The sequence below is a fragment of the Cuculus canorus genome, chromosome 11 (genome assembly GCF_017976375.1).
Source record: "Cuculus canorus isolate bCucCan1 chromosome 11, bCucCan1.pri, whole genome shotgun sequence".
Lineage (NCBI taxonomy): Eukaryota > Metazoa > Chordata > Aves > Cuculiformes > Cuculidae > Cuculus > Cuculus canorus.
In genome coordinates, this window is record NC_071411.1 from 7,065,224 (window position 1) to 7,090,715 (window position 25,492).

The 25,492-nt window shown below is 53.6% G+C and overlaps 1 protein-coding gene across 2 annotated transcripts in view; it reads left to right on the top strand.

Annotated features, from left to right (window-relative positions):
• The window catches only part of PLXNA1 (plexin A1), a 122,429-nt gene that overhangs the window by 19,708 nt on the left and 77,229 nt on the right, over window positions 1-25,492 (top strand). For both annotated transcript variants that reach the window (XM_054076375.1, XM_054076374.1), the window contains exon 3: window positions 3,406-3,588. In XM_054076375.1, the coding sequence (XP_053932350.1) occupies window positions 3,406-3,588 (183 nt within the window). The remainder of the gene's footprint in view (window positions 1-3,405; window positions 3,589-25,492) is intronic.

Sequence of the window (25,492 nt, forward strand, 5' to 3'; positions counted from 1 at the left end):
CCACACTGGGATTATTCCTGGGCAGCGATTAATGTGCAAAAAGCCTGGCTTCCCAGCCCGGCACTTGGTACTTGCCTCCTGCAGCCTCCTCCCTGGCTCGTAGTGTCCCCTGTATCTTCCATCACAGCCTCTGGGGGGGCGCATAGGGAAATGCAATGTGCCTGTAATGGTGTTAACTGGTGAATTACTGACTAATTAATAATGCTGAGCGGTGCGAGCCTCGCCTCTGCTGTCTGCTCCCTCATTGCTTTCGTAAGTGGGCTTGAAGGGAGGCAATGAGACAAGGCATGTCAAGGAGACACCTGCTTCTGCTCGCTCGGTGCTGCGGGCCTGCTTTCCCCCCTCTTGCAGGCTGCTTCCCCTGGGAAATCAGAGTTTCCTGACCTTATTTTGGGGAGACAGGTTAGTACTGGGACAGAGGAGAAGGCTGCAGAGCTGTGGAGGTGGGGGCCTGGGGTATCTGGGGGCTGGGGCAGCTGAGAGAGGTGCCAATGGAAAGCACTGTAATTAAAAAAAATTAAAAAAACCAACTAAAGAAATAAAACCACACGCAGCCCTCCCTTTCCATGGGCTAAGGTTATGGTCCCTGCAAACAACCCATGGAAATGGGAGAGCCAGCAGAGCTTGATGCCTCCTGCAGATCCCAGCATCTGCAAGCTGAAATGCTGCAAGGTCAGTGGCCCTCGCGTCCCATGGTGCGTGTCGGTCCCTGCCGGCATCGGCCGGGGAACAGCTGTCCCTGTGTCCTTCTGTCCCTCCATCCCTCTGCCTTGCCTCTGCCTGCATCCCGCATCCTGCAGGGATGCCTCTTGGTGCTGTAACCCCCATACTGCTGCCCTTGGCCCGACCTCACCATGCTGCCTGCCTGCGCTTCTCTAACGAGGCAGTTTGCTGTTAATGAGCTAATTGTCGGCGTAATTATTTATCGAGGTGGTGTCGGCATTGCAGCAGCGGTGGCGGGTGCTCCTTGCGGTCCCGGAGCGCAGCTGTATTTGTCGTTTCCCAGAGAGTTTGTTGAGACAAAGCAGAGAGGAGTAAACACGGTAAATATCTCTCCTCTTGCATATTCAGCAGCCAAGGGGTTGAGGAAGCTGCAGATTGAGCGCAGGAAGAGCAGAAACTGCACCCAAGGGCTGCTGAGACTTAAATTACCTTCACGGCACTGCCCATAACCCCTCTGCTACTGCTGATGGCCAAGTGGAAGGTACTTTACTAGGGCGGAGGGGCTACCAGAGCCAAAGAGTTGTTTTTTCCCAGCAAAGCACCTGAAAGATCTTGGGTATTTGGGTGGAAGCTGGATATCAGCTGGAGCATCACTCCCGTCTCACTCTGTGTTTGAGAAGACACTTTTCTTGGACTGACTGTTTTAAGGTATGTCCAGCCTGACGATGCAGAGAAAGATGCTTAGTGTGTGTGCTGGCTCATGGGTAGGAGAAGGTGTGTGCAAGGCTGGGATTCAGAAGATCAGTGGAGAGGCTTTAATTCCACTTCCTCTCTTTTCCTGTGGTTGCAGAGGCGCGTGGTGCCCCGTGTTCCTGTTTTGGGGATCCCCACATCTCTCGTGCCTAGCTGTAGCAGTTCCCCCAGTTTAGGGAAGGACAAAGAAAGGTCAGGCAGGGATGGGAGTCAGTCTTTGGCTGTATGCTAACTCAGGCACCTTGCGAAAACAGAAGTTAGAGTAACTGAGGAAGCAGACCAGCATCTCCAGACTGCTGGTAAGACCAAACGTGATTGACTATTGTCATTCCTGATCTGCTCCTGCTGGAAGGCTGGCATGGTGCTGAGTCCTGGCTGCAGCCCAGAGCTGGACCGCTGGCCCTGGGGCTGGCGAGGAGGGCAAGCAATCTCACCGTGGCTGTGGGAGGCTGAAACCACTATGGCTGGAAGTGCATCGTGCCCGGCACAGGAAAGCATCTTGTTTTCCCTCCTTCCCATGGGTGTCTCGGGTTGCTGGCAGGAGTCTCTCCAGGCTGACCCTTGCTTCCTGGGCAGGAGTGGGTGGGAATCACAGAGCTATTTACTGCCCATGTCTACATGGAGCTTGGGAGCTCGGTGTTTTCCCATATGCTCCATGCACATGCTGTATGGATTTAAAACCCCTTGGGGACTGGCATGCATTTGTAGGCTGCTGCTTGCCAAAAAAACCTTTCTCCCCTTTAAATTCAAAGTTACATAAGAAACCTCATGAAGTGGAAAATCCCATGGCTGGAGCAGGCTGTCTCCCTGTTGGCTGTGCCTGCCTTGCCCTAACCTGCACCCATGCTTGCTGATGCCCTTGGGGGTTTGGCCAGAGCCCCTCGCTGCCTGGGTTGGGCTGGGAGCTGCCCAGATGGATTTTGCTGATGGTTTGTGACTGTGTGCAGCAATTGCCTGGCGTGGGACCTTTGGGAGGCCCATGTGCCCTCAGGCCAGATACCTGTGACCAGGGGCTGGCACCGTGTTCAGCAGGTCAGGGTGATGCAGTGAGAATGCTCAATGAAGGGGGTTGAGTACTTTGGAGGTGGTCCTCATCCCACTCCTGGCTTTCACGGGGGGCATCCCCCTGGCACTGCCTCGCTGGAGGTCCCAGCTGTGACAGCCCCAAGGGCAGAGAGGGGCTGGTGCAACCCTGCCTCTGCCTCTCCCTAGACTGAGCTTGCAAAACCTCCCAGACCCATGGGTGAGCACTGAACCATGGAGGCAGCTGGCTGAGCCAGGTTCCTTGTCTGGGGCAAGGCAACATGGAAAAAATGCGGGGATTTCCCCAAGACGTTCCTGTGGGAGGAGGAACAGGGCCGGCAGGTGTGTAGCATGTTTGCTGGAGGCTCTGCTATGTGAACTGCAGCTCTTTCAGGAGCCCTGACCTGTTTGTCTTGGCACAGCCTTGGCTGGGAAATGTTTTGTCTCTGGGGAAAGGTTGGGGCACGGGATTCAGCCCCTCCTGCCTTACTGCCAAGCTATTTTCTTTTTGAAGCTAGCGCCAAGTCAAGGATGGAGAGGTGTGCGTGCTCTACTGGAGAGCTCATGCTGGCATCCCACGTGTGTGAGATGGCAGCAGCACGGATGGAGGGGGAGCAGGGATGTAGTGCTGGCTCCTGCTGGGTTTGTAAGTGCTGCTCTGTAGGATGCAGAGAAGCGATAGCCTTGGTCTTGGTTTGCAAAGCTTGTTCAGAGGCAGAGAGGGGCTGCGTACCTTGGATGTGTCCCAAAAACCTTACATCAGTGCGTAGGGAATTCTAGGGAAGCATCAGCTCATCCCTTCCCTTGTCCGATGAGGTGGGATGGCTGGGACGGGAGGGGTGATGAGTGGGGCTGCCGAAGCTACAATAGGCCACGAGGTGGAAAGATGTCTAGTGGCCATCTGGGAGTTCTCGCATGTTGGGACACTGGCAAAAAACTCATCTCTCCTCTGTTTTCTTCTGACAGCCACTGCAGATTGACGACAATTTCTGTGGCCAGGATTTTAACCAGCCGCTGGGTGGGACTGTCACCATCGAGGGAACCCCACTCTTCGTGGATAAGGAGGATGGGATGACTTCGGTGGCTGCCTATGACTACAGAGGACAAACTGTCGTCTTTGCAGGCACACGGAGTGGGAAGATCAAAAAGGTAGGAAAGCCTTTGGTGATGCTGGTGAGAGGGGTGTCCGCTTGCCTTGCTCGCCCTTTGGGGCTACAGGTGGGGCTGTGCTACTATCACAGCGTGATTTTGTGTAGTGGAGATAACGTGCAAAGGGCTATTGAGGGGCAATTTCCCATTGCTGTTCTCTGCCAACCAAATTTACAAACCCACTGTCATTTGGAAGGGTTATAACCTAGGGAAGTTGAGTCCTGGTCGCTGGTGGATCAGTGTTGTCCTGTTGTCTGTCAGGGCAAGTGGATTTGCTCTCTCGCTGCCGTGGGGTGGGCTCTGACCGGGTCTCTGTGGTTCTGCCGTTGACCTGGGCAAGGTGGGCGGAGGTGGGTGTTGATGGCTCCAGCCTGGCACGTGAGAGACTTCGCTTCCCGTACCCCACCACAGCACAAAAGGCTGCTTGTTGGTGGCAATTAGCAAATAGCTCCGTGCGTGCCTTTGCCTGCCTGCATCTCCACAGGGCACGGATTTCCTGTTATCATAACATCGTGCCTGTAATTATAGCTGTACATGCCCTGTATAAACACAGCTTGCATTAACTGCATCCTGAACCAGGGAAAGGCAGTGCGAAGGTCCTGGTATAATCTTTGCCAAGGGCAGGAGGATCAGGACTTGGCTGGAGGGTCCAGCCTGTCACTCTGTGGCTTGTGAGGTGCTTCAGCACACTGTCCTGGGTACAGCACCCTGCATTTTTGCAGGTTGTGCTGGTCAGGGTGTCCCGGAAGAGACAGAGTGGCTTCCTTGGCAGGAATCCGGGACAGAGTGCCATTCTGGGGGGTAGTCCCTGTGTCTTTCCTTTTGCCCTCCCACCTGCCTGCAGCCCTGCCTGTTAGCAGTGTGTTTAGGGGCAGGGGAGACATGGGCAGCGTGTATTGTCGTGGGAGACTGAATGCTGGTGGTCCTCTCCAGCCCCACATCCTGTGCTTGGCTTTCTGTGGAGGGGCACGGTGGCGCCAGGGCTGAGCAGGGCTGTGGGGAGCTGACGAGGCAACTCGTCCTCCCTTCCGGATCAATGAGGGATCCAGAGGGACTGGTGTCGCGTTGCTGGTGGCTTCTCCTGCTGCTGGACTCCAGATGGAAGTTTTTAAATGGGGATGGGAAGGGTGGAGTGTGTGGGAGGAGGGTTCGCAAAGCCATGGAGACAGTGTTACACCCCTAGTTCCTTATTTATATAGAGGGGCTGGCAGTTGGTTCTTACATGGCAGATTGTTTTTTTCCTCTCCCTCCTTTTTTCAGCTTTTCTCTGATTTTTGCACTGTCAGAGCTTCTTGCAAGTGCGATCTAGGGTGGGAGCCTGGCTGAGTTGCGGGATGCATGCTACAAAGTCATGGCTGGGGCCACGACTTGGGGGTTAGGTGTGGTTTGAGCAGCATCCTCTCCTGCAGGACTTTCTAAACTTGGTGCCCCAAAGAGCTGGTCTGGCTTTCTGGCCCCGCAGGGATCCAGGACATGAAGCACAAGCTCCATGGGGAACGAAGAGGTGGATTTCTGTCCAGTCCCAGCACTGCAACACTGGGCAGGTTTTGTAGGCTTGTCTTGCCTGGAGCCCCCAAAACCCTTCGGGTGGCAGAACTCTCTGATGAGTGCATAGGAGCGTTTTGCAGGCTCTGAGTCCTGTGCCACCAGGTCCGCCCCTCGTCCCCTGCTGTGACCTTGGGGTGGGCAGCCCTGCCTGTGTGCAGCAGCCCCCTGCCTGACCTGCCCAGCAAAGTGCTGTCTCAGCAGCTACCTGATCCTGCTGCCTGGCTGCCGGTGGGCCGATGGGAGGGGAGGGCTCCCCATTGCCTGGAGAGAACAAGTGGGGGGCTGCTGTCCTGTCCCCAAGTGATGCCAGCGTGTCCCCAACCAGAGAATGGGACACTCAGCAGGGGTACAGCAATGTGGCCAAGGTGGTCCAGCCAGAGGGTGCATCCCTCAGCAGTGGCTGCATTCCTTCTGCTTTTAAGCTGCCAGCGTTTCCCTTCATCCTCATGGCAAGCATCTGCACTAGGCTTACTGCAGCCCACTGGCTTCTCTAACCTCCTACCCGGCCCCCGGCCCTTGCCACCCCCTCCCCCAGCATCAATCCTCCTTTGGGGAAGGAGGGCTGTGCCGACAGCTGAGTGCTCCCTCCATCCCCAGGAGCCCAGTAATGGATGCTGCTCTGCTCAGAGGGCACCGATCTCGCCATCTGGGCCGGGGTAAGGTCAGGGCAGAGTCACTGCTGCGTCTGGATTTTCCTTGGATGGCAGCTTCCATGCCCAGCATTTGTCCAGGCTGTTGTGTGCAGACAGAGCCTCTCTTTGTTCCCCCACCACCCCAAAAAAGCCACACAAGCCTCTGGCTTGCCCTGCAGCCAACAGTTGCTGCCATGAGGCCAGGGTGCTGGGCAGCACCTGCTGCCGCCGCAGCTGCAAGGAGAGTCTGATTTGGGCGGGGGGGGGATACGATATTGCAAGCAATATCAGTATAAAGGTGAACTTGCAAAACTGGCTGGAGGATGAGGAGGCACTGGGGGTAGATGAAGGTAAAGGACTTCTGGGATGCTGAGCGGGTGGCAGCAGCGAAGCCCGTGGCAGCCCGCTCTCAGCTTGTCCCTGCTGGGTTACCAGGCTGGCGGCTGGTTATCTTTGGCTGGCTCTGAGTTATGCGGAGAGGCCAGGCTTGGAAAGCCCTCGGCGGCGCGTGCTCACTGCCCTCTGTGCCAGCAGTCATGGGATCGGGGCGCTTGGGGAATTCCTGCCGCTGCCCGGGTGAGCAATGTGGGGATGACTTCTCATGCTGCTGGGGCTGGCAGGGAGCCAGTTCCTCTGTGCTCCCAAACTGGTGTGTCGGGGACCCGGCCTTGCACCCTGTGGTCTGAGGATGCTGCGGATGGGGAAGTGATGAGGGGACATGAGCTGTGAGCATGCTGCCTTGGGGGTGGCCAGGGGACATTTGCACGAGTAAAGTGAGGCTTGCTTCCTGGTGCTTGCATTTTTCCTGGAAACCACCTGGCTTCGCTTGACAGTCTTTTTATTGGGTGGTTGTAATTTTCCCAGATTGTCTTTCCTATTTTTTGGGTGGTCAGAAAGCTGTGTGTGTGATTGTAACGGAATTGCTCAGTCACATGGTGGAAAGACATGTTTCACACTGCACCTGTAGTTGCCTCTTAAGCTTTGTGTGCCCAAGACTCAATTTTGAGTACGCTTGAAGTGTTGTATGGAGAGAGGAAAGAAGGACGGTGCTGGAGAGGGTGTGCTGGTGGTGCAGCTCCCTCCCAGTAACTGTGCCGTGCTGGGATGGTGGCTCTGAGCTGGGGCAGTAGAGCATCCTGGGAGGTGCAGTGCAGAGACGAGGCTGCCCTTGTTAGCTTGCCATCTGCTCCTTGTTATGCAAACAAGGCACTGCCTTAGGGCTCCACTGAGCTCCTGTGTGGCCCTTGTGGGCTGACCCAGTTTTGGGTGCTCCTTGGTTATTTTTAGGGGCGTGAGCTGAACTTCATGGAAGCAGTCAATGCAGGCCCCCAGCTGCTACGGAGCAAGGGTGCTGCAAGCTGGCAGGATGGGAGGCACTGTGTAGATCAGCTCCTGGTGCATCAGGGTGAGGAGGGCTCCCTTTGCCCTTGCTGGCCATGCTGTCCCTCCTGCCATGGCCCCTTAGGAGATATCCAGCACTACCTGGGATCCAGGCGTGATCATGGGTCAGTATGGCTAGTACATCCTGGCCAGGATCACATCAGACCATTCCTTGCAGCCAGATGAGCTCTTATTTTTTTAGGATTATCTGGCTGCCCAGTCACCACCGTAATCCCTGCAGCTCCCTGCCTCATCCTGGAACTGGCTGGCCTTGGGTGTGAATGCACTGGGACGTGTCTCTGTTGGGAATCTACTCCCCCCTGGAGCTTTCGCTTGCTGCAGCTTGTTTATTCTCTCCCACGGAAAGCACAGCTGAATTGGCCCCATGTCTGGCTTCTTTGGCTTCTCCACTGCAATAGTAATAATAAATAACATCTTCATGCTAAGTGGGTCATCCCTATCCCTACATAGCGGGATGCGGTGCTCCTCTCATGTCCTGAGGGGTGTCGTGGGGCTTTCCTTCAGCCCCTTGTTCTGCCAAGAGCAGGGACATGGGGATGCTTTGCAGGTCGAGGTTTGGCAGCCCATGGAGGGCACCCCCTTTGTGTTAGAGTTGTCTTAAACATTTGGAGAAGGGTGCTTTGGTGTGTTCGCAAACCTCGGTGTGTGTTTGGGCAGTATGAGCCTAAAATATGTGCTGTGAGGAGGGTTAGCTGCTGGCTGGGGCTTTTGGGGAATTTCCCTGTTGCCTGCTGCCTTTCTTCTCATCACTGAAGTCTCCATGTGTTGGCCTCTGGGATACAAGGTGTGACCCAGTCACGGTCCACGTGAGCTGGAAGAAGCTGTCAGGCTCCCTGCCTGCTCTGCTGGTCCCCATCCCCACAGGTCTTTTCGCATCACCCTCTGCTTAGTGCTCAGGGTAAGCAGCTCTGCCTGAAAAGAGGCCCTTTGTGTCTTGGCACATGAAATCCGTCTCCTGGAGCGCCCAGGAGGGTTCAGCCCCCCTCGTGACCCTGCTGCTGGCTACCCTACTTACGGCCTGTACCTCGGCAGGTTTTTGAGGGAGGCAAATCTGGGACATGAAGCCTGCCCTGGCCCAGCAGCGCCAGCCAGTGACCCTTGAGGACTCTCCAAGCATCGACCTCATTGAAGCCCCTGAAAATCTCCTGCCCGCGTTGCTGCCTCTCCCCAGCTGGCCACCCCGCACAAGGGCCTTTTGTTCCTCCTGCCTCTGCCTTCTCCTGCTCTAGCCCCATCCCATCCCCTGGGGACCCCTCATCGCCGCCCCACGTGCACGCAGCCCCCGTGGGAGCTTGTGCTCAGCCCTGGGAGGCTGATCTGCTCCTTGGAGCAGGCATCCGCGCCTCTCCCCAGTCAATGGCAATAATTTTATTGGCATGACAAGGTAGCCGACGGTTGCCAAAGTGAATCCATCAAATACCTCTTGGCGGCTCCCCGCCCCCTCGAGAGCTCTCACCGGAGTCGTTAAGCTGTTTTAATCAAGGTGTAGGCTGGAGAGCTGGCGTGTTAAGTGGATGGGGTAGATGGGAGGGGGTGATGGAGCCTTCCCTGTTCCTCACGCTCGTGGCGGGGAGCGCTCGGCATCGCCCCATTCCTCCTCAGCAGGAAGGGGCCCTGCTCTCCGATGTCGGGCTTTGTTGAGCCGCCCGGCTCTGAACAGGATGTCTCATTGTTGGAGGAAACAATTAGAAATTCATCGTGAACCGCTGGCCTCGGCTGGGATGGCGGGGCTGGGGCTGCAGGCAGCTGCTAGCTCCATCCTCGAGTGACTCCTGGAGGGGGACACCGCTGGGATTCAGGCTCCTGCTTCACGCAGGTTGGATGAGGCTGAGCATTTCCATGCCTCTGGCTCTCCAAGGGATGCTCCGGCATGTTTAGAGAGGAGGTGTCGGGGGGCTCCCTTCCTCCTGTGCCCCTGAGCTTTTTGACTCACAAGCCATAACTCTCTCTCTTTCCCCCCCATCTGCTCTGCTCTCTGCACAAAGCCAGCAGGTGAGTGAGGGCTGGGAGCCTGGCGCCCGGCCAGCTGGGGAGGCAGCAGCAGCAGCCGCCAACCCTGCTCCAACCTTCCCTGCCGAAAACGCTGACGGTGCACGTCTCGCCTCTCCCTGGCTCCGGCGCCGGGCGCCTGCAGGCAGCGAGCCGCCTAACCCCAATCCATCAGCCCGCTCCGGCTGCCACAGAGCCGCCAGCGGGTAAGGCAGCATTGCCGCTGGGCTTTGCCAGAGTCAGGGCAAGGTGACTTTTTGGGAGCGGCACGTTCTAGAAGCTGTAGCAGGCGGATCCTGAAGACCCTGCATCTTCCAAAGGGCCTCGGGGTGCAAACGTGTAATTGCCCCAAAAGTGATGCTGAGAGGTCAGGGGCTGCCAAAGCGCTGGGGCCATCTCTGGCACTTCCAGTCCCATCTGTGTTTCCCCCAGACTAAACTGGGAGGCTGGAGCAGGCTGGGAAGGGGCTGGCATGGCACAGGAACCTGGGCTCAGGCATGCAGTGTCAGCAGCGAGCACTGGGGTTCCCTCCTAGCTGTTGCGGTTTGGTTAGTGAAGCATGAAGCTGCTGAGCGTTTTCTTCTGCATCTCTCTGCCTCCCAAATGAGGGGCTGTGGCCCTTGACTGCGACTGTCATTCTGCTGGGAAGAACAGGAGCGTGACTCTTGCCTTGGACCTCATCTCTTTCAGGACCTCTATGGCGGCCCCATTGGGACAGGGCAGGGTGGAAAGTCACCTCATTGAGATGGAAATGAGCTGGGAGGCTGCAGCTCGGTTGGGTCCCTCCTGTTGGAGCCATTGTGCCTATTCACAGCCTTGAACACTGACTAATTTTGGCTTTTTAGGTGGGAGAATAGCCATGGCCTCTCACCAAAGGCAGCGAAGAAGAGGGAGGTCAAGGGAGCCTCATGGATCATTGATTCTGGGAGGCGGAGGTTGTCGGTATGCCTGGTTGGGAAGGGGCAGTGCTGGTGTCCTGCCTGCCTTTGTGCGGCCCCGTTAGCCCAGATTAATGGGGTCTGAGGAATTTCCCCTGAGCCCATGGGCTGCTGGTGGAGGGAGATGCCATCAGGGGCCAGGCTGGTGTCAATGTTGTCTGTGTGTCTACATGTGTCACAGCGCAGCCTCAGGCAGAGATGTGACAGTGGGGGAGGTCACGCCTCCCCAGTCTCAAACCTGTGGTAAATGAGGAGTGAGTGGAGGTGTGGTATAGCACTTGGGGTTGCAGGATGCAGACTCCAGCTGCCCCTTGGTGGCCTCTGGAAGCCTGTCATCCATCCCTGAGGCTTTGACATATGCAGGGATCATTTGTTTCTACTGCAGGGACAGTGCTCAGCCCCAGACCGCTCGCAAGAGCTGTTGTTTGGCCACTGTTATCCCCTGTCCTTGTTAATTATGGGCTTTCCGAAATGGAGCAGGAGAACAGATGCTAATGGTAGGCTGGTGCTGAATGGGGAAGGCAGCAGGAAGGTGCCCCACAGGATTTGTATTGTGGGGTGAAATACGGAGGTGTAGGAGTCAGGGTGGATGCTGGGTGGTGGTACAGGTGCAGACCTCTGGACCTGTGCCTCTGTTTCTCCTGGGCGCTGACCTTGTTGGGTGGTGTGGTGTGGGACAGGAGTAAACTCCATCTTGTTGAGAACCTGAGAAGCACTCGGAGTCAGACTCGGGTGCTCAGCCTGTGTCTGGCCTTGGTCATACATAGCCTGAGTGATACAGAGCAAATGAACACAGGGATCAGGGCTGTGCCGGTAATCCTGCCATGCCTTGAGGATGAGCAAATACCTGGGAGCTCTGCTTATCGAAGAGTGGCAGAGCCGGGGTGGTGGTACTGGGCTTTAGGCGTGCTGCCTGGCTAAGGAAAGAGGTCCTGCAGACTTGGGTGTGTGTGTGCTAATTCTGGCTTAGTCCACTACAATAAGGATAATGCTTAGCATGTTATATGATGGTGCTTCGCGATTAAATGAGTTTGATGAGTTCTCGCTTTAATCGCTTAATTGGATGCGGTTGTGTGGCTGATGGTGAATTGCAGTAGGCTGGGGAAGCGTAGCTGGGCAGAGCATCTCAGGAGGGGCAGGAGGAGCAGTCCATAGTATGGGCTGCAGGTGCCATGTCCATTTTTCATTCCCTTTTTACCCAGAATGGAAACATTTCCGTCTTTCTTTGTCCCTCTATTTTGTCTTTCTGTTTTGTCTCATCTCCCCTGGCCAGTGCACACCAGCCCCATGTTCTTCCTCTCCTGCCCTTTGGTGGGTCCTTGAGGTTCCTGTATCTCACCATGAAGGAACTGTGTTGAAGGGCTTTGTGCTGAGTAAACCTTTCTGTATCCCTCCAGCTGCTTCTAAGCTGGGCTATTTCCCCATACCCCCCAGTCTCCCTTTCCTTAGCACTGCAGTTGGATCTAGACTGGAGCTGGAGGGCGGGACTGCAGGGCAGTGCAGCAAGGGATGTGACGGACAGGGAGAGTGCCATCATTTGGGGTCTGATGCTGGATTTCAGGCCCCCGAGCACTTTCCCTGGGTGGCCCATGCTGTACTGAAGCTGATCCTGGCACCGTCGTGCTCTTTGTGCGTCCATGGACCAGCCACCAGCACGAAACCTCCCTGTGGCAGCGAAAGCAATTGTCTACATGGGAAGCAATAGTGGGAAAGTTTTATTTAATGGATGCTTAGTTCTTTTAATGCTATTTAGCAGCTGGAGAGAAGGAAGAGAGCCAGTGTCGTGTGACAAGCCAGCTCTTTGCGGACTGAGAATGGGCTGAGGTGGTGGGGAGCATCCTTACGGTCTGACAGAGAAAGGCAGCATAATTGTAGAATCGTTTAGGTTGGAAAAGACCTTTAAATTTGCTACGCTTCGTGCTCTTGAGGGCAGCATTGGTTGATTGCTTTATGCTGGCATGGCTGGGGTACTCGGTGCAGGGGATGCAAGGAGGGATTGTGCTGGTAGAGCTGGTGCTTGGGGAAGCATCTCCCTCCCTCCGTAATCCCCATACGGGCGAAGGAAATGATGCCGGGCTGAAAAAAGCCAGTGTGGTTTTTATTAGCTACAACCCTAATGATGTATTTTGGATTGCTCTCCTGCGTGGATAAAAATTACCAGACCTTGAACAAAGGGAAAAAAAAAAGTCTCTGTGACCTTGAAGCTGTTCGTTCACTCATCTTCATTTCATTCCCCTCGGCTGGGGATGCGGGTCAGTTTTGGGTGCTATTTATAGTCCGCTTTGCTTGACAGTTTTCTTTACAAAGCGAAAGGTTGTCACCTTTGTTTCTGATACTGCAGAGAGGAGATGCTCAAGGGAAAAGAAGAATAAATGAGAATTTTTTCAGAGTGTTCCTGTATGCGGCAAAGCTTTGTAATCTGGAAAGATCAAAAAGCTCTAGAGTACTGCGCTTACGTGTCGTGTGGATGTAGCCAGGGTCTGTGCTGCCTGGAGGGGTACAGGATGATGCCTCTGCCATGCTGGCTGGTGGCTGCCAGGACCGGTTGGAGCATTTATCCAGTCCAAAACGGTGATGCTTTCCCTTCCTGAGGAGCTTGGCTCACTTCTTTACACCCGGCAGAGTTGGCTTTGCTTGAAACAGCACGTTACCTTAATTTTTTCTTTCTCCCTCCCTTGTGAGTGAAACGGTGGCTGTGTTTCCCACCTTCACTGCAGCCGCCTGCCCGCAGGAGTCCTGCTACTGAAGTGGCGTCACCCGCCTGTGCCCGTATCCCCTCCTCCGGCCCCATCCCTAGCTGACAGAGTCGTTGAAACAACAAATGTTGCTGTAATTTAATTTTCAGGCAAACAATAGTCCGGGGACAATGTTAAATTCATGAAACTGGCTTAATGTGATGAAATTTAATGAAGCAATTTGTGCGTTAGCGTGGCTGTGTGCAGCTCCAGGGTAGTGGGGATGCCGCTTCATCCCACCGGGCAGTCCCTCTTTGGGGGCCACCCAGGAAAGGTTGATGTCCCAGGGGAAGGGAGGATTTTTGTCGTCCACTTCCACAGGCTGGGTGGGTTCTTGGAGTGCAGCTTTCCTGTTCCTTGCTGCTGCTGCGGTGCTGGTGGGAGCCAGTGGGTCCAAGCTCTGAGGTTTGGCTGTAAAGGGAAGGGTTAATGAAAGTGTTCTGGGGCAGGAGGGGGGCTTTCTCTCAGCAGGCTCTGCCTTTCCCTATCCTTTCCTCCCTTTGCCTGGATCTCTGGGAAGGTCCCTTCACCTCCAGCCCCTTAGTGGTGGTGAGGTCCCTGCTGGTGGGGCCTTTTGCTGAGTGAAGAGCCATGGACTTGTGCCCCAGGACTGTGGGCTTGGCAATGGATGGGTCCAGGCAAAGAGCTGCTGGCCATCCTGCTGCTGCTCCTGGAGACCTCATCCCCCCTGGTCCACCAGAAGTGCTGCTGAGCAAGGGGGTGGGGGCAGCCGGCAGAGTGGGGAGAGGAGGCATTTCCTTGTACTGGATGCACATCCTGGAGGGCTTCTTCTTGGGGGTGAGGATGCCCATGCAAACGCGCTCTTCTCCCCCAGCCCCTGTTCTGGGGTGCCGAATCGAAACCTCAAATGCCATAGCACCCATCTCCCATGCATGCAGTGCTGACACTTCCCAACACTGATTGCCTCCAGGGCCACCCTGGGTTGCAGTATCCACGGAGCTGCTAACTGAAGCTTTTTCCTCTGTAGCCAAAGTTAGGAGCGGTGCTGCCCAGGCTTATCTTTGGGAGAGCGAGAAGAGGCAGTTTGGAGGGTGGCGAGCCCCACTGCTTGCTTCACGGGTGGACTGGATTTGTGCTATCCTACCAGCATCTCTTGGTCACCCTGGCACCAGTAATGCGTAGGCTTCTGCTGTACTCCGGGAGAGCTTTCCTTGCCATTTCTTTCCCCTCACTGATTGACAGAGCCCTGTAGATCTTAATTATGTGCCGGCATCCACATGACATGCCTGGTGCTGCCGTAGCTGGAGGCTTAACGCTGGCAATGCTGCTCGCTGGGCCAGGCGACTGCAGAGGTAAGAGGCTTTCTTGCCTTTTTGGGGACAACTCAGTGTCCTTGTGGGATCAACTGACCCCTGGAGCTGTGTGTGTGGGGTTGGAGCAGTGGTGGATGAAGGGGTGATGTTAAATGTAAATGTGGATGACTGCCGTGAGCTATTCTCTGGTGAAACTTGGGGAGGAGGGAGCTGCAAGCGCATGGATGGTGCAAAGCAAAAGAGCTCTCTAAAGGAGATGGCATCCGTGTATCTCCAGCAAGGCTTTTCTCTCTTGCAGCAGCCCTCCTCACCCCTCTCGTGTCCCCTGCAACCCTCCCCGCAACAACCTCTACCAAAGCCTAAGCTCCACCAAACTTGTGTCACTTGGTGATGCTCTTCCCAACCAGGACTTACAGCTAAATTTTCACTGAAAAATGCAGTGAAATCGTTCTGAGTTTGGATTTTGGGGTTAGCGGAGGTGCTTACAGGCAAGCTTGAGGTCTGTAGAGCAGTCTGCAGTCTTGGAAGCTGTGAAAGCAGCAGGTCTGCTGTCTCAGAGGCTGGGTCAGCACCTGGCTGGTCCCTGGCTCCCCTGCCTTTTTGTTTTCCATTGACAGCAGTCAAAAATTAACCAGCAGCTACTGAGCGAAATACAACTGAAAAAATTCACAGAGGAAAAATATAATGCAATTTTGATGTGTGTGTGTCTATATATATATGTATTTATTTTTCTTTAAAAGCTTCCAAAAATAGGCCTGTATCTTGGCCAGGGTGACTGCGTCTGTAATTAGCCGTGGAAAGTGGGTGTCTTAGCAAGGCAAGTACGTATGCAGCCACACAGAAAGGCTCAGCATCCCCAGCAAGAAGGTTGGGGTGTGAGACCTCGGAGGTGGTGGACATGGCTTTCAAGGCAGAGGGAGGGGAGGAGCCTCTCCCCCCCTGGATGGAGGTGCTGGATGGGCTTGGGCTCACTAATGCCCTGCTTGGTGTGTGTGTGTGCACAATGCATGTGATTTCTTTTTGTGAGAAAGGAGCAAAATCCTTTAAAAAGACCCCAAAACCTGCACCTCGCCTGTGTGGCCCGTGCCAGCTAATTTCCATCCCACGTGAGGGCTGGGAACTTCCCAAATCGAATTCTCCATTTATTTCCCCAGGGTTTCTCTGTGTTACTCTCCCTCTCTTTCTGGTATGTTTATGAGCCTCGAGGGATCGTTTTTTACACTCAACATTTAAAATTAAAGATGTGTTTCTCTTCTAGCAGGTGAGATAAACACTCCCAGTCTCAACTGGGGGTTTCCTTCCTGCCTCTCCTTCCCCTCAATCTGGCGGTGGGAAAGTGTGAGAGTACGGCTGGGGCAAATAACCTGGGAATAGGATGCCTGGGCTCTCTTCCCAGCGGGCGTGCGTCTGCTTCAATGCTGTGGGGAAACAGGATGGCCAGGCTCTCTGTTGTATGAGCTTTGGCGTCTGTCTCCAGTGGCTTCTTGTTTTGAAAGAGGGCAAAAATTGCTACCTTCAACATGAGAAGGCAAGAGAAGGGAATAGGGGGGGGAAAATGCATTTTCTTGACTTTCCTGTGGTTCATGTTGGTGACTAAGGGCACACCGCATGATGATGCGGTACCGCTATGCTTCTGCAGGAGGACTCATTAAATTGCAGTAACCCAGTTGTATGCAGCATCAGCATTCCTGACCGGAGGCTGTGGGGGCTGGCAGAGCCTTGAGTGGCACCTACTGCCCATGGTCCCCATGGGGCGTGCTGCTCGGGGTGCCTCTGCATCTTGTTCCCTCTTCTGCCACCAATTTCAGAGCTGGAGAGCAACAGCATCCCACTAGCTGTTAGGAGAGGTGAGGAGCTGTGGAGGGACATCCTCTGTGTCCCTTCGTGGAGTCCAGCATCACAGCTCGCCTTCCCCTTTGCAACTTCGTCCTTTCAGGCAGCAGCTGGGGATGCCTTTCCACCAGATGCCTGCTTGCCCAGGCTGCTGAAACAAGACCTGGGCCCAATTTTGAAAATGGAAGCAATTAAAGAGCATGCAAACAGCTCCAATCCTCTCCGACACAGTATCTGCCCAGGTGGCTGTTGGTACCTCCCTCCTGAGACAGGAGCATCTCTGCTCAGCTTCATTTCTCCCCACTCGATGTGCTGCCGTGCTTATGCGAGCATCTTCACCACCATGCTGTGAAAGCCTTGGCTATAAACCCAGCCCAAATCCCTGAAAACATGATTTTTCGGCTGAGACTTGGCCCGGCATGCTTTTCTGAGTCAGCGCCGGAGGTGGTACTGCATACCTCTGGAGTGAGGGCTTTTTGCAAGCATCTAGTGAGCTCCAAGCTTACCCTCAGTGTCACTGCTGCGAACGGCAGCTCTTGCCAGCCAAGGCTGTTGAACTAAAACTGTTGTTTCTGACCCCCTTCACCTCCCTAATTCTGTTTATGTCATGAGCAGGGAGAAACAGAGAGTGCGAGAGAGCTTTTTATTTTTTAATAGCTTCTGAGTTTCTGGTGATGTTTTTCATCAGGAAAATGATAGTCGTGTAGAAGCAATTAATTGGAGGAAAAGTTTATGGTAATAAATGTCAAGAATGTGTCAAGGATGGTTTGGATGAAATACATTTTTTTTAAAGCCTCCCAGCAAAAACAAAATCCTTGCCCTATTTTGAACCTTGCCAAAGAGAAACAACTTCAAAACTTCAGTTTTCTTTTTTTTTTTTGTGTGTGTGTGTGTGTGTGTGTGTGTAATGTTTAAGTGCTTTCCCCCCCTCCCCAGCCTGTGTTCGTTAAACAAAAGCATGTGTTTCCCTGGCAGCGGCTCCCCAGAGGCAGCTCTGTCGGAGTGGAGGGCAGGGGCTGCGGAGGTGATGGCTGCACAAGTCTAGGCAAGTCCTGGTTTTCAGGCAGGAGCTGAAGTCCTCCCTTTTCCGGGGCAGGATGACTGTGGTCAGTTTGCAACTCGTGCCTGTGCTGCTTATTTCTCCTCCGGGCCATCTCTGCCCACAGCGAAGGAGGAGCAAACTACAGGCATGCGTGGAATACTTTGATATTCCGGGGCAGAAGGTGATAAAAGAAAGAATTAATGCTTCAGAGTGATATTAGTGCGTTGGCTGCCTCTCCTTGTGTAGCCATTGTCTGCAGCTCGTGGGCTGTTGGTAGCCGTGCTGTGTTGGTAGCCCTGCTGTGCTTTTTGCTCCCTAGAGCGAGTGGGAGCTTGAGAAAGTTGGCATGAAAAAAACCAGACATTTTCTGGGGTAGTTGATGTCCTAGGGGCATTATCTGTCTCTATGCATGGCCTGAAATGTCGCTGGGATGCTGTGGCTGTGTGAATGTGCCTCGGAGCTCTTCTTGCCCCAGCGCAGCCGAGCCCTGCTGCGCGCTGCCTTCCAGCCGCAGTCATACCTTTGGCCCCAGCTGCGGGGCTCAGCGCTGGTGTGTTTTTCATAAAGGCTCTTAATCACATACAGGATGTTTCTGTTTGCTCAAGCAATGAAATCACACAAACAACCCACCCCCAGTTTGGCTTTCGCAGAGCATCAGCTGCTCAACCCAAGTCCTAGGCAGAGCTGAAGGACTCTCCTCCTCCCTCTCTTCCTCCGGCTCTCGACCCGGCAGCGCGGCAAGAGCATGCCTTTCATGTTGCGGACATGCCCTGGAAAGCCGCCCGGCACTAGGGATGGGATTAGATTAGGGCTGGGAGTCGGGGCTGACTCATCGCTGGGGCTTGCGCTTGGCCGAGGTGGCGGTGGCAGCATCTCGTGGGAGCTTGCGGGGAGGCTCAGAGACCTTAAGCCATGACCAAAGCGGGACCAGCCCCGCGTTTTGGGGGCTGGGTTGCGTGCTGACTCTGTGCAAGTGGTGATGCCAGCTCCGGCTCTCTCCTAAGAAGGGCACGTTGTATTTTTGGGTGCGTTGGAGGTCAGTTTGCAGACGCCGTCTCATTCCTGGGCATGGGGTTCGTGTGGTTTTTACCTCAAGCACCCAGCCCCAGGTGGGCACAGGGCTGCATCGCTATCTTTTGCTTCAGGCTTCGTCCTTCAGGGCAGTAAATGGAAGAAGAGCAGGAATGTGTCTGGATGGATTGAAATTAAAAAAACCCCTGACTTTTCTTGCCCCTGTTGCACACATTGGTCCCATTGCTGCTGTTTCCATGGCAAAGCAGCGAGCCCGTAACCCAGCCCGCCCCGTGCTCCTCACTGCTTGGAGGAGCAAAAATCCTCAGAGACGATGAGAATAATTTAACAAGCCATTAACAAGAGTGGGGGAAAACAGCAGAGGAGCTGGAGCAGGGTCGGGATGGGGGCGCGGGGAGGCAGGACTGGTTTTTGGCAGGGAGCAGGTCACGTTGGCAGCCTGCTTGCCTCGCCTTAGATGTGTTATGAAGTTTTGGAGGTTGCTTGAAAAGTGTCTGGGGAGTGATGGCGAGCCAAGCGGGCCGTGGGCCAGCTCGCAGCTAAACATGTTGTTGTGTAAAATTGCAGTCAATTAATTTAAGACCTGCCAATTTCAACTGCAGAGCACTAGGAGGTTCTGTCAAGTTTTCAATGGGATAAAAAGGGGGAGAGGGGGGATTAGTTTTCAGCATTTGGAAGGGCAAATAGTGATACTCTGCCTGATTCTGCAAAGCACCTCCTCCTCCTCCCTCTGCTCCTTTTGGTTGCAGTAAACTAGCTGCCGCTGATGTTAAAAATCCTTTTGGCATGTGCCGTTGGGGCTGAGACGACTGAAGGAAGGCAGCCAGGGCCTGGCAAAGCACTGATGGCCATTTCAGGGTCTGGGGAGGCACTGGCTGCCGGGGCACGACCCAATCCCTTTTGGTTTTGCAGTACTTCTCCACAGCCCAGTGGGGAGCATCCCTTTCTGGCATCCCGAGGTGATCTTCCCCAAACTTATCTGATCCTGCAAGACTGGCCTGATCCTTGGTATGTCGAGCAGCACGCTGGTTATCAGAAATAGTGGGGAAGCTAGAAAATGCTCAGGGCAAGCCCCACATTCCCTGTGTGCAGCCCTGGAGGTCAGAACGATCGTTCATGATGGGGCATATAGGCTGGTACCTACCATGTGAGAAGACAACCTGCCCTGGAGAGCTGACAGCCAGGCGGGCAGAGCGGCTAAACCCCCAAAAGGCTCATCTCCCTGTTCTGTGGTGGCAGCAGCATAGTGCTGCTCTGTGCAGAGCCCTGCCGCCTACTCCCTGTGTCTGCTCTTGTCCTCTCTGGCTACAGGAGCTTGGCACCCTCTGACAAGGGGACCCTGGCTGGAAGCTCTGACTGGTGTTTTGCTATGTTGGTGGCAACCTTCATTAGAAACGTGTTTCCTGGGTTCTGGAGAACATGTGTTTGTACGTGCATCTGTGAGCTTGCTTTTTCATTTTCTTTTCTTTTTTTTTTTTTCCCCTGTTGTTATTTTTGTCTTGGTTTACAGCTTAATGAAACTTCTGAGAAAGCGCAGCTCTGCTTATAAGAGTCATGAGACCGGTGGGGTGAGCCGGCTTTTCTTGCAGCCGGTGGTGGGGCTGAGCTCCTTTTTGGGATTGCTTCTGCTGGGGACTTGTGCCTCTCTGGCTGTGCCTCAGCTGTCCCCTGTCCTTATCCCAGCTTGTTTTTTCATTTCCAAACCCACCACAGCTTAGACTTGGGCACGTGTGTATGTTCGTGTGTCTTTCTGGGCTTTTGCCGTGTTCTCTGTTATCACAGATCTGTGTCCACAGGACACCCTCTACCACCACTGTTGCTTTCTGATTTGCCACCATTCTCTGGTGGAAACCCACCTCTCCCAGACTCCAGCTGCGTACCCCACCACATCCTGGTGTTTTGTGCTTTTCTGTGCAAGAGCTTTGCTCTGGCTTCAGTGCTTGCGTGTGCACTGGAGCTGCTGAACTGCCCCATGGGGCTGCAGACTCCCTCCTCCAGTTGTGGGGAGGAGAAGGAATTTGGAGTTAGATACCTTGAGAGCTGGGCTCTACCAAGGCCCTGCCATCTGCGGACTTCCTCAGAATATATTCAGCATGGTTTCCGCCTATTTTGCTGGGAGCTTGTTAATATTTCACCAGGACATGGGGCAACCTGCAAAGCCTTTGCTTCGAAGGAGGGCAGCTCTCGTTTTCCCCAGCTTTTGCTGTAACTTGTTTTGTGGTTTGAAAAATGGGTAGAAAGCCACCCAGCAGGCAAGAAAGCCCAGGCAAAGCCCAGCAGGGTGGCATTGCCTTGCTGAGCCGGGTTGTGGTTCTGATGTCTGCTCAGCTCTGTTCTTCCTCTTCTGGCATTTGGGGAAAATCTTCAACATAGTTAATGGAGAAGGGCTATATGGATGTCTTGTGAGCCTGCTTGGGTTTGAAATAGCTGGGAAAGATCCAGTGCAGCCCAGCTGTGTCTTACTCTGCCATCCCAGTGCTTGGGCAGAGCTCACAGGTGGGCTGAGATGGGTTTCCAACCCTGGCAAGCAGCTTTTTGGGAATGACTTTTGAGGGGTTTTGGAGAATTACTTTTGCCTGATTCTGGACTCCACAAATTGGAGCAGGATTGGCCCTCCAGGAGCGATAACAGAAGAATTACTGCATTGCATGGGCGTCTTTATGTGTTTTTTAAACCGTGCCTCCTAATTATAAATAATGGCTGCGATATGAGATATGATTATGATGGATGGTGATTCTGTATTCTGTGTGCATTAGCGGCTTTAACCTTGCTGGGGTAATTATGTCTCATTTCAAATTCTCATACTATTTATTTGAGGTAGGGGACTGGGAATTTAATTTCTACTGCTTTGTCTTTTAGTATTATTATTATTTGAAAAGGATACCTTTGCAGAAATGTTTTTTAATCATTCCCTCCAGTTGGCAGCACTAGTTCATTAATACTTTTGGGGCTTGTGTAGAGTTGTCTTGGAGATCTTTGTAAAAGTAGTTGATTTGGAGGTATGTGAAGCTGAGGGTTGGTGTACAGGGCGGAGCTTCTCCTTTGAGACACCTGTGTGCATCCCCCTAACTTTGGTCTTCCCGAAGCAGCTCTCTTTGCCCTTTTGCACTGTCTGCTGTTGTTGACCCATGTGTCTGTGCCAGCCTGGACTCATTCCTCTCATGACATCTCTGAGGGGTCCAGGCAGGGCTGAACCATCATCTTGCCTGCTCCTCTTACCCTCTTTGACGGCACGTTTAATTAAAAACCACATCAACGCGAAGATTGTGCACGTGGTCCTTAATCAGTTTGAAGTCTCTGTGAGAATAAAGTAATTATACTACTCGTTTGGTTACAGTAATTAAAACTTTAATTAACATCATTTCCCACCCCTTGGCCTCCCTCTACAGATATTCAGGCATGTGATGGGTGTCTGCCAGGGTTGCATCTCGGGATAAAGCTGTTTATCTGGGCGCTGTCTGCCTGTCCCCATCTCTGCTCCGCCAGCATCGGGCTGGTGAGGTCTGACTGCACTTGCTACTTGCCCATCTCTTGCTGATGGAGAACAGCTCCTTGGCCACAGTGCTGGCAAGTCGTGATGGGTTGTAGCGCTACTTGAGGTCACCTGGCAGTGGTGGGATGGTGAGGAGGGTGGCAAATGTTCTTTGAGAGCTTGGTTTTGAGTGTGGCGTGTGCTCTGGTCTGGCCTTAGCAAGAGCTGGACTTTCAGACAACATCCCCGCATCCCCAGGAGTTCTTTATTAAGTTCACTGGGCTCTTCGTTTCCCATTACATGGGCCTGCAAGAAATGGGGTTACAATAATTTGTGGCCAGGTGCTGTTGTACCTGGAGTGCTCTGGGTGGGCTCCAGCCTGCCTGCAACCCAGTTTACCTCCCACATGAGCCCTGTGGTCACTGTCCTGCTCGACTCTAGCTAATGGGACTCGGTGCTCGTCGACTGTCTGAAAGAGATTGCTGTCTAGAGAAGCGGGGTGGGGAGTTCTGCATCGGTGCCAAAGGAAATCCATGCTGTGTAAAACCTGAGCTCTTAAATAACTTGAGCAGCATCCTTAGGGAAAGTAATCTCTATATTTAAATCTTCTCAATCTCTCCTTTGAAATTGCTCCTATACACAGATTGAAGAGCCTAATTTTCATCCTGTATTTGAAGGGAGAGCCCACTGCAGAGAAGTGGTTTTCATAACTCCAAGTTCTGCGTGGTGGGGGGCCACAGCCCCATGGTTTTTGCCTGGCTTTATGGAGCCACTGAGAAAGGACATAATGTAGGCAGAAATGTGGCTCTTGGAGCACCCTCTGGGTTTGAGATGCTGTAGGAGGACCAGAGTTTTAGGGTGTGGAAATGAAGCCTTAAAATGCAAACAAAAGGTGAGAGCAGGAAATTTAGCAAACACTTGAAGTGCTCATGCTGGAGTGAGTGAGGAGGTCTGGGTGTATTTGAAGCAAAATATTTGCAGGCTGTCTCCGGTGCACTGAGCCCGAAGCCAGGCTTAGCTGGCTGTTATCACTGGGAACACCAGGCATGGAGTGGCAGAAGATTTCTTCTCTAATCTTGGTGGTGCTTATGTTTAGAGCAGGGACTGTTTGGGGACGAAAGACAGAGCCTGGAGTTTTGATTGTGGTGTATCAATAATGGAGATGTTGATCTAAAAAGGAAAAAAAAAGGAAAAAAAGTAAAAAAAGGAAAGTGTGGCTGTAACTTTCTACCTCTCCTTATGCCATGGGTTATGTTCCCATGTAGTACATCATGTGATGTATGATTTTGTCATTGAATTTTTAAGAGATTCTGCATGTCCAGTCCTGTTGCCTGTGCTAGGTGTTAATATTTAATGTTATCACTGTGTCATGCGATATTTAGACTCTGATCGTTCATTGCTTATCAGCTTCTCCTGGGCAGTCTGGTGTGATTTGTCTATGGAGAAAACACACCAGTACAGTCCAGCCCTGTGGTAACAACATGCTTTATCGGTAGGAAGGCATCAAAGCCCGTGTTAAACAGGCAAATCCCCCCCATGCAGTTGGTGTTGTCGTTCTCCCTGGGAGGAGGTGAATGGGCAGCGGATTTAGTTGCTATTTTATCCCCTTTGCTGCAGTGTATTGCTGCAGCAGACGACTCAGCTTCTACGCTGCAGAAATAACGCCTGATGCACTTACGCGGCTGGAGCTGAATGAACAGGGAGCTGCTGAGATGGGGCTGCAGAAGGCTTTAGAGTCTTACAGATGGATAAATCTAGACACAAGACATGGTGTCCTGCACAGGCAGCCTCGCCAAAGTGGACTTGGCTGGTGCTGCTCCGCCTGTAGGGCTGCTGCTGTGGGTGGGAGGGGATCCGAGCATAGGGGGTATCCTGACCCAGATCCCCACACTGGGGTCCGTCTTTCTGCAGCCTTCCTTGTGTGGGCTTTTCCTGCCGCTGGCTCCTCTTTTTGCAAGACCACTGGCCCCTGCCTTGTCCTCAGGCAGCTCCTCTCTTGCTGCTGTGTTGTTGTAGAGACCAGGAAGGAAACAGCTATTTTCCTGCAGCTGAGGAGGGGGGAGGAAGGATCCAGCTGATCTCCAGCTGTGCTGCAGCCCTGGGAGCCTGTACTTCCTCCCCACCACATCTCTGGCGAAGCCCCACTGCCTCCTCCTTGCCTTTTGAGATCTCTTGATGCAGATCTGGAAAGTGGAGCATCCCCAGGCAGTGGGGTTTTGAGCCCTTGGGACAAGGCATGCTCTGAGCAGCCAGGAGGATGAGGGCAGTGAGACAAGCCCTCAGCATTCACGTTGGGGTTATCTTGGTCTGATTGCATGGTCAGAAGAGGGGGTTTGTTCTATCCCATTGAGCTAAGCAGTATTGTTAGGAGGAAAGTAAGTGGTGTTTTGGATTTGCAGAAGAAATCACAGCTTCTAAGCTGTAGGTGGGCTGGGAATGGCAGCTCTGGGTCTCTTCTGTTCACCAGCCAGGGTGAGGGGCTGTGCATCGCAGGAAGCTGGTAGGCGGGGGTCCGGGCTGGTCCTCATGACACAGAAGGATGCAGTCTCCTTGGAGGAGCCAGTACCTTTGCAGTGAAGGGATGACTTTTGTTTGGAAGACTGAGCACTAAGTCCCTCAGGCGAGAGTCTTCTTCCCAGGGACTTCTCTGGGATGTTTAGTATTAACTCGCCCCAGGCTGGTCACATGCGGTACTAGTCCTGTGGGAGCTGGGAGGGTGACACATTGCCATAGCTTCAGTATGCCCAGGGCCTGCTGGGATGCTTGGGATGCCTACATTAATTAGTAAATGGGGAAAAAAATAATCCCGTGTTTCTGTGACGTGCTCTGCCCTTCACTGCTGTCACCCAGGGCTTTTTTTCTACATGGAGCGAAACAGTGGGACACAGTGAGAAGGTCCCCATCCCATTTTGCTGTGTGCCTTTTCTGCCCTTACCTTCCATTCTGCAAGGTTAAAATTCGTTTCCCATCCTCTACTGAGCTACCCTACCTCTGCAGCTCCCTCCTTTCTTCCCACGGCTTGAGAAGCAGCAGGACTTTGTTACCTGCCTGTGTTCCGTGCTGTCTTGAGGGATGTATGTGTGGTGAGGTGCGGTGCTGGGATTTCACTGTGTATTCATGTTGGAGGGGCACAGCTGCGTGCAGTCACTGTGCCACTGGAGAGTTAGTTTTGGGATGCTCTGTCGCTCCCTCCCCAGGGTGCCCTGGCGGCTGTTGTGCTGCCCCAAGGAATGCCCTGGATCTCTGGTTGGTTCTCTTTAGCCATGAAGAGCCTTGGAGGTAAAACCCTTGCATCATATCCAGAGTGCGTGGGATCAGTGGCTGCATTCACACTCCGTACACAGGTTATTTTACATCACCATGGCTTGACTGAGGGTTAGCGAAGGCTGAGGACTGCCACTCTACCGAGGCATGCATCGTGCAGAGAGATCCCTGGGGTCCCCGGTCCTCTGCGCGCCCTTCCCTGTGCCGCTTGACAGCTGCCAGTGCCTCCTGCTCAGTCCACGGCAGCCCTCGGGGCAGAGGCTGCCCATCGATTCGCTTGTCGGGGCCCCCTCTCTGACCGCCTCAGCCCTGAGTGATGCTGCTTGGGAAATAATTGCGATAATAATAGAGATATTTTGCTCCTGAGTGACTGGATGATATGAACCAGGCACTGAGCCAGGAGAGTTTTAAAGGGCAAAGCTGGGAAATCAATGACTTGAGACCACCAGGTCTGGTGGGGATGAGGATGGGACCTGAGGCTTTGCAGGAGGGAAGAAGAGGGGAAGTGCCTTAACCCATCCCACACTGTGTGGCTCACAGTGCAGGGATGCTTGTAATTCCTCCCCTTACTTCATGGCCTCTGTGGGTCCCTCTTGCCACCTGGGTTTGACTCTGGCGAATGCACTGCACCCGTGTAGTACCCTGGCACTCGCTCCCTCTTTATAGCAATTTGGTTTTGGTGCAGAAGGATCAGAATGATTTTTTCTGACAGTGTTTTAGGTCTGTCAAAACTGCTGGTAGAGT